This window comes from Oreochromis aureus, linkage group 17, assembly GCF_013358895.1.
Source record: "Oreochromis aureus strain Israel breed Guangdong linkage group 17, ZZ_aureus, whole genome shotgun sequence".
In the NCBI taxonomy this organism is placed as follows: domain Eukaryota; kingdom Metazoa; phylum Chordata; class Actinopteri; order Cichliformes; family Cichlidae; genus Oreochromis; species Oreochromis aureus.
In genome coordinates this window covers 4,629,072-4,642,178 of record NC_052958.1, presented here as the reverse complement: position 1 = coordinate 4,642,178, position 13,107 = coordinate 4,629,072, and the positions used below count along the sequence as shown (strand labels likewise).

The window sequence follows — 13,107 nt, the reverse complement described above, 5'->3', positions numbered from 1 at the left end:
CTACATTTAAAGCCAGTGTAGCATCACTTCTCCTAATAAGATCTGAATGTAATCCAAAATATTAATACAAGCTGGTTGTTTCGACCTGTTTAAGACTTTTCTCTGAGTTTCTTAAAGAATGTTTCTAAGGCAGCATGGAATTTGTATCTTCAAATGGGGACTTACGTGGACAAATACATGGTGCATAAGAGATCTTCATTATATTATATATTATCTATTTGCAATCACAAAAAACAGGATACAAAACTCTGTCTGTCTCCAAACAATGACCTCCACCCTGTTTCAGTACTATGGACAGATCTCTTCTGGACACAACAAACAGTGCTGTCCTTGGTTCTGAAATCTGAAACAATTCCCTATATTGTTGTTGATTTTAATTTCGTTATTACTGCTTTGACTGTCTTTCTATTTACACAAAAAGATTAAATGGAGAGGTAATAAATATGGAAGCAAACACTAACGATTAAATGGGGAAGTAAAATGTATCCAACAGTACTGAGCAAAAATTTTGAGGTACCCCTCAGTTCTTTACATTTTGCACGGAAAATTAGAAACATTTATTGAAACATGTCCAAACATAATTAAAAATACAGTACATCTGCTCTAGTTTTTTAGGCCTGTCACTACTTCTTTTCTTTTCCTCCGTTTGCCCAGCTTTCCCCTCCTTTTAAGAGCATATCTCAGGACACCATGCTGAGATATGCACGTTTCTGGCTAAAAGCTTTAAAAAAAAAAAAAAAAAGGGAATAAATGATGCGTTTTTGAGACTAGCTGATAGCAACAGTGCTACTGATACGAACTAGTTCTTTGTTGTTATGTGTAGACACAACACTGGTTCATTCCTCGAGTTAGGTGCCTTTTCATTTTACATCTGAATGATTCATTGTGGTGTGGTGCTTAACAAACAAACAAATCTTCTGAAGATGGTCAGCTATGAGGACTGGAATGAAAATAAGTGGGGGGAAAAAAAACAATTTCCAAAGAAAAACTTCTGATGAACTACTCAAGACCACTACAAAAAATTACAAGGAAGTAGGGTAACATAGTAAAAAAAAATTAAGACTGGCTCAAGAAATTTCCACATTACTGTATGTACAAGACATTTTGTGATCCATAGCTAATTCGTATATAGCACACAAAACTTCAGCTAGTAAGCAGAAACTATGACTACAAGGCTACGATATTTCTAAACAGCCTCGTATTAGAAGACTACAATTTAAATGTTTAATCTTTCCTCTATATCTGCTTCTTAGTCGACATATATTTTCGTTCCTGGAAAATATTCATGGCTCTTTAGGAATTAGATATCACAAGCACAGGTCGATGAATTAAAACAAATAAAAAAAATAAATATCTGTTCTAGATGTACGCGTTTCGAAGTTATGCACGACAAACTTTTCCTGTCGCTTGCCGTCGCTACGCATAAACACGGAAGTTACAATACTTTGGCCGTGTTGCATTCGTAAACAACCGAAAAATCGGAATTCCTCCTCTCAAACCCGGAGAAATGTCTAAAATATGGTAAGATTACTTAACTGGGACTTCCACCTTACGTAAAATCCATACAAAATAGCACCCTAAAAATTAACCATACTTTCTCTATTTATATCGATGTTAGCTGTCTAACAGTCCTTTAAATCTGTTAATTTTAATCAAAGTTCATTCATTTCATAATCTTTCACTTTACTTTTTCACTAATGGCTTTTAAGACCGTTGCTCACTTAACTCCAAGTGGATTCAGTTGCATATTTGTACAATGTTAAGCGTGCGGAGGTCGTAAATTATGTCTTTTTAAGTTTAAAATATTCCATTTCCGAGGCACTTTAAACGCAACACCAGTCTCATGTGTGCTAAATCAAGCTAGCTGCCTCGAGAATAACTTTAAAGTATTTTTGATATTTCAGCCCGACAGCCAGTTGGGCTTCCACGTTTCTCATGTGTGCAGACGTCTCCTCGTCATGGCGGAAAGTGTCCGAGAAATCTTTTGACTGTTAAAACACATTTAGGCGTCTTGAAAATACCAAGGGTCAAGTTTTAGCTAGGTTCTGTTAGCTGATCATTTCAGAAGAATGGAAAATAACAAAGAGAAAACGTTTCAGTTCGTGGTCGTGGGGGGTGGCATCGCTGGCGTGACATGTGTGGAGCAGGTGAAATGAGATGAATGGCATGTAAAAGCTTTGCTAGTACAATGCGTGTGCCATGTAGCTACTTAACGTACATGTTAATCTACATTGACAGCTGTCGTCCCAGATTCCGTCCGCTGACGTGGCTCTGATAACTGCAGGTCCCCACATCAAGGCAGTGACCAACTACAAGCAGGTCAGAGGGACATTGATGACGATGATGGTGGCGGTAGCTCAGTGGGAGCTTCATCTCTGACAGTTATGGATTTGTTCTCACAAACTCCCACGTTACAAATGCATGCGCTCGTGTATTTTAAGTCATCAACTGTACTAAAAAAAGAAATAATCAGTATTTGATTATGATGATTCATTATTCACTGTTAATTGCCCCTTGGGGATAAATAAAGTCATTCTGATTCTGATGATTCACATACAAGCTGCCTTTAAAAACATAATATGATCATCGTGTACACACTGTATTTTACTGTTCCCGTTTGACAATCAACAGGCTATCTTATCACTTCTCTGAATGGCTTTTAATGCTGTAATTTTCCACTGTCCTCCTTTCAAAGGTGTCCAGGACACTGGAAGAGTTTGACGTGGAGGAGCAACCATCTAGTGTTCTGGAAGAAAAATTCCCCAACCTTACTATCATCCATTCTGCTGTCAAATCACTCCACACAAAGTCACATGTAAGGTCACTGTTTGGCCGCATGTAGGATGCGTATGTGACAGTAAAGGCCACATATATTGTTTACTTACTGTAATTATAGCAGAGTGCAAACAGTGATTTCATGCAACAAATCTTGATGCAACAAGCACTTTTCAATTACTGTTAACTGTGTACTATTGCCACCTTGTGGACATATGGTGGGCAGGTTCCGTGGAACAAGAATGAGATTATTGTTGCAGTACAATAATGAACTGAACAGTACCTCCTTTAGCTTATCCATTACGCTGCATCATTCTTCAGGACAACAGAGGAGATGGTGCGTCCTCTGTCTCATGAAAATAAACGATCAACATAACTGTCAAGAGACTGCATTTTATATCATAACTTGCAAATATGCAAGCAATTTTTGAAATATGGTAATTGAAATATAAATGTTACCCAATGTTGTTATACTCTGCCTGATATGAAAATTTGCTGCTTTCTTTGAAGCACTTTGTTACGAGTTTAGTGACATGTCTCGTAATCAAAGGTAATGAGCCAAATCAAAGCTCAAAGTGAGGTGAAGGTTGTCGTGCAGGTCAGTCTGTACTGGTTGTGCCTTCATTTTAGATGTCAGCTTTTAGGATTATCAATAATTAATTTGACTTGAGAGGTGCTGAGAGCTTTAATAAAGGTGAGTGTAGCAGATCTTCAGCTGGAAAAGAAAATATGAGTGGGCAGCACTCTTCACTGTTGCTCTTTTTTGTCGGTTATGAAGTGATCCACTGTGTTATGGCCTGCATAACACGACAAAAAAAGAACATAGGGTGAAGGATTAAGGATGAGATTTGGTTTGGTGAGATTTTTTTTAATTTTTTTTTACATTGCAACCCCTTCTCAGGGATTTGCGTCTCCTCCTGGATCCTAAATTAGGATCTTTTGTGTGTTAGGCAAATGTGTTAAATGCTTACAAGTTTAGGAGAATTAAAAGACGACTTTTATGTTTAAATCACAACTTTTTTTCAAGAAACTGAGGGTGTGAGAGACAAGAGTTAAAGCTCAAAATTGACTGCCATTTCCCTTTTAATCCTCCTCCTCCTCTTCGTCAGTGTGTGGAAACTGCAGATGGCCGAGTTTTTGGTTATAAGAAGCTGTGTATCTGCAGCGGTGCCAGACCCAAGCTGCTAACCCAGGACAACCCTTACGTGCTGGGGATACGGGACACAGATAGTGCTCAGGTACAAGCCAAATCTTCTGAATGTTTGTGTAGCTAGTAGCATGTGGGTCTGAAATTCCTTAGGAAACTAAGCTCATAAGACTTTAATAGTAACACCAAACAGTTTGTCCAAAGAAAACAGCTTGACTGCTTGTCCTTGTATTTTAGTCCCTCTTCTCTAGTCATTTCCTCTCCATTAATGTGATATTACTTAACTGGATGTGGCATTATCCACTAATTACCAGTCTACTAACCCTTTGAGCTTCTGTACAACTAAACAGTGTTTGAATTTCAGCTATTACAGCTTCTGTAAGATCTTATTGGTTTCATTGAACAAAAAACTAGGTGTTTGTGTATTATCTACATCTGCATTAATTACACATAGTGATTAAGTGTTTATAAAATGAGGGGTGTCTGTAAATGATTGTGTTTTATGAATAACTTTTAAACATAGATGATTCAATAGTTCTCTTTGTTCTTTTAAAGGAGTTTCAGAAGCGGTTATCCAAAGCTAAGAGGATTGTTATTGTTGGGAATGGAGGAATTGCTTTGGAATTAGTGTAAGTCTGCTGTAGCCAGAATGCCATTTGAGCCCACAGTTATTCATGCTTTACTGAGTACTTGTGAACTTTGTGATCTTTAGGTATGAGGTGGAAGGCTGTGAGGTGATCTGGGCGGTAAAGGACAAGGCCATAGGAAACACCTTCTTTGACGCAGGAGCGGCACAATTCCTCATCCCATCGCTCGAGGCCGACAAACCCCAGGCAGCTGCCCCCTGTAAGAGGCCTCGCTACACTACAGAGGAAGCAGCTCCCGGAGGCTCACACACCTTCACAGCAGGTTCTGTCTTTTCCTTCCTGTTCTACACTTCTGCTGTTCTCTCCTTTAATACAGAAAAAAGTATAGAAAGCAAATGTTTGTCTTCTCTCAGATAGAAGCTCCCAAGCGTACGGTCATGGTCCTACGGATTCTGGAAGTGCCCTGGGTCCGGATTGGCATGAAGGAATAGCTCTTCGAGGAGCAGAGCAGGTGAGATGCTGTATGCGTGTTTGAAGTCTGTGGGGAGTAACAAAGGCTAATGTTCTGTTTGAACAAGGTCCTAAAATGTCTTACATGTTCTGTTTCTGTGGTAGTTGAATTTTCAGAATGTGTTTTTAACTATAAAACAGTACAGTTAATTTGGGAAATTAGTTTTGTGATCTTTATCCAAATGCATGTCACTTCCTCTGTGTTGTTCCGCCTTTCTAAGATGCCTATTGTTATATTTTACAGTGCAGTTAAATGGGTTCACACCCTAATGGCCATTAACTTAATAGCATAGCTGTGGGTGCCTTCTGTTGGTTCATTATCAAATTCATAGTATCAAAATCCCTCTTGAACCTTATCTTGCTACTCAACAGCTATATTAGAAAGTGTAGAATGTCAAATGTGATTAAACAAGGATTGAAACATTTTGCTAACATTGCAAATAAGGTTTAAAAAGCTTTTTCACCCAGGTTGTACTTCTTTTTCAGTCATACTGACCACTCAGTTTTAACTGTGCATTCATAAAGTGCTTTATTCTAAAAGCTTTCCTGGCCTGTTTAAAATCATCAGTTAACCAATCATGTAAATCTTTTGACTGTTGGAGGATCAGTCGAAGGCACATAGACAACATGAAAATTCTACACACACGCAGACCCAATGCAAACAACCACAACCTTTATGTGGTTGACTTATGCGTTGCCTAGTTCAGCTGTTAACCTATGAGATGTTACAGAACTCTTCCCATAGATTTCTATTCAAGTTTGTTTCAGTCCCATGTCTCCTCATTATACAGTCACAGTCAAAAGAAAGTACACCATCTGTCAGTTCTAGGATTTTACATATCAGGGCACAAAATTGCATAAATACAGATCTGAAAGCTCCAGACCTACAAACTGCCAAAACCTCTGCTTTTAGAAAGGTGCTCACACTTGCTGATGATGAGTTAATCATCTGCATTTGATCAGCAGCACCTGACTGCTGCTTACCCACTTAAGTCATACGGAAGCAGTAAGCAGTGGTGTTCCACACACTAGTTTTGTGTTTCATCTGATCGCGTATTTAACTAATTCTAAGATCTGCTCAGATGATTTTTAATCTGTCTTGATATGTATAACTTTAGACCTGAAAGAGGGCTTCTTTTTACTGTGACTGTACAATGTCTCTAACAGATGATCGAAAGGTTGTTTTTGTCAAGGTTCAGACATGGCAAAAATGCAAAAATGCAGTGAGAGAAATGGGGAAGTGGTTATTTCCACTTCAGCATGCAATAATAGCGTAGGCTGTAGTGGTGAGACAGCACAGAATTACTGCTAACCTTGTTCACAACTACACGAAATGCTGAAGCATGCCGTAGTGGACACACAGGACAGATAGCAGACAATCTAAAGGTTTAACAGTATTAGGTTCCAAAATTTCTTTTTGCTTCTTTTTAACATTGTTTTACTAACCATTTCAACCTGGTTGCAATAACACTAGCCTAATAAGATCTAAATTAATGGTTGTAGCTTATGTAAAAAGTTTTAAAAAAAAGTCTGAGAAATACAGACTTTTTGGATTACTAGGCTCAGTGAGTCCCTGGTTAGCAACACAACCACGATTTGTCTGACCAACAGTCAAAAATCCACACTTACTGTATTTGCAGGAATTAAATATCAAATAATGTGTTGCACTGTTTAATGGTAGGAGACACGTTTAGTTTATAAAAGCCTGAGTGTAGCACATCATTTATCCTGTCATACTGTCCTCCTGTTCTGACGAGTCCCCTCACACTGCTGGCATGTGCTCAGGTGTCCCGCAGAGTTTCAGTGGAGTACCAGTGTGAGGTGGAAAAGATCTTCACCTCTGAGGTGCTTCATAAATCCCCACAGCAAACACTAAGAACCGAGTGTGGTGAGGATTAAATTTACTGCTCTGTGTTTTTCTCTAACCCTCCTCCTTCCTTGCTCACTTTTTTTGTTTGTTTTTTTACACTCTGCACTTTGTCTCAGTAGGAGACTGGCCAGTTTACGTCCGGCTGACTAATGCTAAGACATTTGGCTGCGATTTTGTTGTCAGCGCCACAGGTGTCGTTCCAAACACTGAGCCCTTTCTCCAAGGCAACACGGTAAGAAAACTCATCCATATGCAAAGTGGAAATTCCTAGTGACTCTGCCAGAGCTTTCAGGCTTTGGGAACGTTGTTGTTTTGCATTATTATTAAATGCGTTCGTGCCATTTGTCATTCATCATACAGTCATGTTTCTGGCCAGTACTGTGTTAGATTTTACCAAAAGTTGTTGAGCGGAACACAGTTTCATGACTGTATCTGCTACGCTACATTAAATACTCCTGTTCCCACATAAAGTGCCTTTTCCCTCTTGATTCCCAAGTGTTTCAACCTCACTAATAGTACACAGTCTACCTCTTCTCGTGTCTGCTCACATCGATGTAATGTACAGTGTTTTGCAAGGCAAATTGCATGAGACCTACTTGTACAGCTTATCTGTTTTTGTAATTGAAAATGTGGTTTTAATGCCTCTAGATGTCAGTAAAGGACAGGTGAGCTTTTTCATACTCTGGTTTTTCAGGCTGTGTAAAGCGACACTGCATCAAAGTCAGTGTAAAGTCTACAGCAACCACTCTGATTTACTTATATGTACTCCATCTTTCCTTGTTTTGTTTGTTTTTTATTACTGGTGCTGATCACTTCTTTGTGTGAAAGTTTGTGGTTGCAGACGATGGCGGCCTACAAGTAGATGATCACATGATGACATCCGAGCCAGATGTGTACGCTGCAGGTGACGTGTGCACTGCGTGCTGGGAGCAGAGCCCTCTGTGGCAGCAGGTAAAAAAAACATTCAGTTAATCTACAGTGCAGCATTTTTGTCCTTTAAACATTACGTACTGCTCATGTGAATTAAGTAATCCAGTGTAAAAATTAGAAAAAGTAAATGGTAAATGGCCTGTATTTATATAGTGCTTTCTAGTCCCTAAGGACCCCAAAGCGCTTTACACATCCAGTCATCCACCCGTTCACACACACATTCACACACTGGTGATGGCAAGCTACATTGTAGCCACAGCTGCCCTGGGGCGCACTGACAGAGGCGAGGCTGCCGGACACTGGCGCCACCGGGCCCTCTGACCACCACCAGTAGGCAACAGGTGAAGTGTCTTGCCCAAGGACACAACGACCGAGGCTGTCCAAGCCGGGGCTCAAACTGGCAACCTTCCGATTACAGGGCGAACTCCCAACTCTTGAGCCACAATAGTGTACCATGTGCTCCCTGATTTTTGACTTAAAACAAAATTATAATGCCAAGCAACTGTTTCTGTTTTAAGCGGCTTCTATATGTGGAAAACAATTAAAAGTTAGATAATTAGATGTATTAGCTTATGTCATGGCAAAGCATCCATCTGTCCATCTGCAGTTCATAGGAATTGCTACTTCTGGACACAATGAGCAGCTAATCATCTTAATTGTGCTCAAGGTCAAGATTGAGATCTTATGGGTCATTTTACAGGCACAGTTTTCACAACACTCACTACTCCTAGAGCATTGGACAGATTTTAGTGAAACAAGATTCATTTGTCCCAGATATGACTGTTTGCAAGGCTTCGTTATATCCCTGTGCATTTGAATTCTCAGTAGTTTGTACAATACAACAAAACTTTTCCATTTCTTTCTGTGAAACAAGCTGTGAAACTGTGATAGATGTGGGTTGAAATCGACACTGAAAGGTGTCAGTTTAGACCCAGCGTGCCAGCAGTAATTCAGTTCGCTGACTTAACGACAAGTTTAACAACTAATGGTTTGAGAAAGCCAGCACTTGAACAGGCTTACAAAGCTAACTGCACTGCATGGTGAAGGTGTTTCAAACTTTAAACAAATGAGATTAAGAGAGATTATTTAAGGAAATAATTATATCTGGATTTTATTTTTTAAATTAAGAAGCATTTGTCAATATTTTTAAACTCATTACTTTATGAGTGACTGGAGTTTGTTTTAGAACTTAGGTTTTATGCTATTTATGCCTTTTTTGCTGCTCTTTTTTTAAAACTCATTCTTTTAAACTGTATTTATTCTTTTTAAACTGTGTTGCTTATTGCACTGTAGAGGCTGGTGAGAAACAGTATTTCGTTTCAGGCTGGGTAACACCATACGAAATGATAATAAACTCCTTGAGTCTTCTTTACTTTGAAAAATTTTTTCCCCTCACGGTGTATTTTATTTTGTTAGTTTAATCTTATAAAATGTTTAATTCTGCTTTTTTTGTTGCTGTAGTCATCCTCTAAAACATGATCGCATACATACACATAAAGATTTTTTGCTAAAAAGAAAAGTAGGCCGTAACGTTTCATACACAATGTTACGTAAAGACATTGACACTTCGTGCAGTGTTAGAAAAGTGTGGAGAGCAGCTGTTATATTTGCACTCTAATGCATATTTGAATGTAACGCTGTGTATGTGTGTTGTGTACAGATGCGTTTATGGACGCAAGCTCGTCAGATGGGTTGGTATGCAGGCCGTTGCATGGCAGCACACAGCCTGTCAGAACCAGTGGAGCTGGACTTCTGCTTTGAACTCTTCTCACATATTACTAAATTCTTCAACTACAAGGTAAGAGATGTTTTACTAAAGTGCAGCAAAGTTATTTAAATGATAACTAATCGGTTAAACATCAACTATGCGAAGTGGAAAGGTTTTCATTCTTTTCAAGGTGATTTCGCAGGGCCGCATGGTTTTAGCCTCAAGGTTGATTCACGGTGCTTTTTAAAAAACATGTCTCCTTCTGATTATTCCACAGGTGGTCCTACTGGGAAAGTTTAATGGTCAAGGGCTTGGGCCAGACCATGAGCTGCTGGTACGCTGCACTAAAGGCCAGGAGTATGTCAAGGTGAAACTGCAGGGATAAACAATGTGATGACAGTAAATGGTAAAAGGACGGGTACTTACAGTGCTGTGAAAATGTGTTTGCCCCCTTTCTGAACTTTTACTTATTTATTTTGACATATTTATCAAACTTAGATGTTTCAGATCATCACACAAATTATATCAGACAAAGATAACCTGAGCATAAATACAAATGCAGTTTTTAAATCATGACTTTATTCATTAAATGGAAAAAGCTATCCAAAACCACCTGGCATTGTGTGAACAAGCATCTGTCCCACCCTTGTTAAACCATGACTAAGCAGTTTTCAAAAGCTGAGTTAACTTTCACAAGCTACACCCAGGTTTGTTTACTGCCAGACCTGTTGAAACAAGACGTTGTTTGCAATAGTGATGTAGGCTGAAGTTCTCAAAAACAGCACATCATGTCACAATCTAAAGAAACTTAAGAACAGATGAGAGAAAGTCATTGACATCTGTCAGTTTGGGAAGGGCTATAATGCAAGCTTTTATTTTCTAAGGTTTTAGAACTCCAGTGAGATAATGGCAGGGATAGCCATTAATACACTATCTACAAATGGAGTTTCAAGGCAAGAACAACTGCTGACGAAAAAGACTTGTCTCACATTTTCCAAAAAAAACATCTTGATGATCCCCAAGACTTTTGGGAAAATATTCTGTGGAATGGTGAGACAAAAATGTAAGTTTTTGGAAGGCTTGAGTCCCATTCCGTCTGGCATACAACTAATACAACATTTGATAAAGAGACAATCATACCTGCAGTCAAACATGGTGGTGGTAGTGTGATGGCTGGGGACTGCTTTGCTGCTTTAGGACAACTTGCTGTAATTGACGGAAACGTGAATTCTAACACAATTGCCTGAAGCTCAAGCACGCTTTGGTTACGCAGCAGATCAATTATCCAAAACACCAGCATGTCCACCTCTGAATAGCTTAGAGCAGGGGTGTCCAATTCCAGGCCTCGAGGGCCGGTGTCCTGCAGGTTTTAGATGTGTCCTTGATCCAACACAGCTGAATTAAATGGCTAAATTACCTCCTCAACATGTGTTGAAGTGTTCCAGAGGCCTGGTAATGAACTCATCATTTGATTCAGGTGTGTTGACACAGGGTGAGATCTAAAACCTGCAGAACACTGGCCCTTGAGGCCTGAATTTGGACACCCCAGGCTTAGAGAGAAAAACAAAATAGAGGTTTTTGAGTGGCCTTGTTAAAATCCAGTCTTGTATCAGACTGACGACCTTAGCACAGTGCTGACGGGAGGGCTTTAAAGTTGTCTGTACTGAAGTGTGCATGCACACGCAGAAATACTTTTTCACAGCAGTGTAACTTCTTCAGTCTCCAAAATTAAAATCACCAAAGGCTAATCTGGAACCCAGAAACCAATTGGAGCTGTCAGGGTGTCTTTGTCTTTTGTATACAGTCTCTGGCCACTATTAATATTTTGTCCATCTCATGCCAATTAAATGTTTGTTCCAGGTGGTTCTCAGTGGAGGGAGGATGGTGGGAGCAGTGCTTATTGGAGAAACAGACCTGGAAGAGACATTTGAAAACCTGATACTCAACCAGATGGATCTGACGCCATACGGAGAAGAATTGCTTAACCCTGACATTGACATAGAAGACTACTTCGACTGAGCTCTGCTGGAGAGTTTGAACAATAGCAATTAGCTGTGTGAAAGAAAGATTATGTTTGCAATAGTAAATGAAATTATTTATTTTTGCTTTAAATAAAACAAATTTCTAAACCACATGCACTAAATTGTTGGTTGAAATATGTATTAGGAAAAAGTATTTTTGTAGCAGTATATACAATACCTTGCAAAAGTCTTGAGCCATCCCCAATTTCTTCGGAGGTTCCTTGGAAAGGGGAAATGGTTGCAACAATTTATTGAAAAGTGCAAACAGACATTGACATTTGTACAAGCTTGAAAGTCAATATTTGGTATGACCACCTTTACTCTTCAACACAGCCTGAACTCTCTTAGGCAACATTTCTTGTCATTTCTTTAAGCAGTCTTCAGGAATAGTTCTCTACGCTTCTTGAAAGATATTCAAAGCTCTTCTTTGGATATTGGCTGTCTCTTGTTCTGTTCTCTGTTAAGATGAACCCACACACTCATTAATATTGAAGCCCAGGCTTTCGGGAGGCCAGTCCATGACTGATAGTGTTCCATTGTGCATTTTTCTATCCAGGTATGCTTTTACTGTGTTATCTGTTTTTGGGATCATTGTCATATTGAAATTGAAGCCATTGCCATTTCAAATATTTCCAGATGGTATGTATGGTGATTCAAAACCAAGATTTCTGATGAGGCTTCAGTGAACAGTAGATCAACTGGAGGGCGAGACACATCTCTCATCGCTGGATTTTTTCATATGCTTAAAGATAAATACTGTTCATCTGCTATAGGTTTTAGGCCTGACAGTTTTTCTGACAGTTTTCTCAGGAAACCCTGCAGACCAAGTTGACATACACAAAGTTTTTTTTAATTACCAATAGCTCTCTGGAAATATTTTTGTTGATGCCAAAATACTATTTTCTACCTGTGAAACAACATTATCTTCCATTGATTAAAGAAGCAGGAAGGAGTGTTGTGTAACAGGCTGTTAGCAACAAAGTGCCTGAAGATAGAATTTTTTGGTTCTTTGCCAAGTTATGTTTAGATATGCTGACTAATCCCTGTGCTGGTTAATCCCTTGAGTTAGGTTGTGCCTTTTCTATGCTTAAATTATTTATAGATCAGTGTGTACTGGCTTAACAATCTTTAAAAAAAATATCTGAAAATTAGTGTCAGTTTCCAAAGGAAAATGTTGAAAAACCAGAAAGTATTGGAAGCTATTGCTCAATAGCACTTTTTAAAATTCCAAGAAAGTCAGCTGCTTGGATTCAAATAAATGGAAATGGGTGTGGCTGGAGATTTTCCACAGCACTGTAAATCCATCACTTTATTGTCATGGTTTAAACTCATCATGTTGATTTAAATCAGATATATACTGAGGTATAAGATACACAGGGTGGTATGAAAATGGCATGCACTAACACTCACTTGGCCCATTGATTTTAATAGGCAAACGTGTTCTTCGTGAGAGCGAAAAGGAAAATCTCTTTGTTTCTATGCTGTCCTAGTAACTCCTGATCAGATTTCAGCCTGAAGAGTAACTAGAGCTCCTCCCAGGCCTCAGCAACAATCTAGAT

At 39.0% G+C, this 13,107-nt stretch overlaps 1 protein-coding gene across 2 annotated transcripts; it reads left to right on the top strand.

Moving 5' to 3' along the window:
• The first annotated feature begins 1,834 nt into the window (after nt 1-1,834).
• On the top strand, nt 1,835-11,661 carry pyroxd1 (pyridine nucleotide-disulphide oxidoreductase domain 1). Of its 2 annotated transcripts, none has more exons than XM_031758517.2 (13): nt 1,835-2,147; nt 2,239-2,319; nt 2,696-2,815; nt 3,885-4,013; nt 4,478-4,551; nt 4,635-4,831; nt 4,923-5,020; nt 6,805-6,907; nt 7,009-7,121; nt 7,718-7,840; nt 9,480-9,617; nt 9,805-9,894; nt 11,388-11,661. In XM_031758517.2, exons 1-13 carry the CDS (start codon nt 2,070-2,072, stop codon nt 11,544-11,546), a joined length of 1,503 nt encoding a protein of 500 aa, XP_031614377.1. In that variant the 5' UTR covers nt 1,835-2,069; the 3' UTR covers nt 11,547-11,661. The 2 variants fall into 2 exon arrangements, with proteins under 2 accessions (XP_031614377.1, XP_031614376.1); XM_031758516.2 differs by having other exon boundaries at nt 7,006-7,121.
• The last annotated feature ends 1,446 nt before the right edge of the window (nt 11,662-13,107 follow it).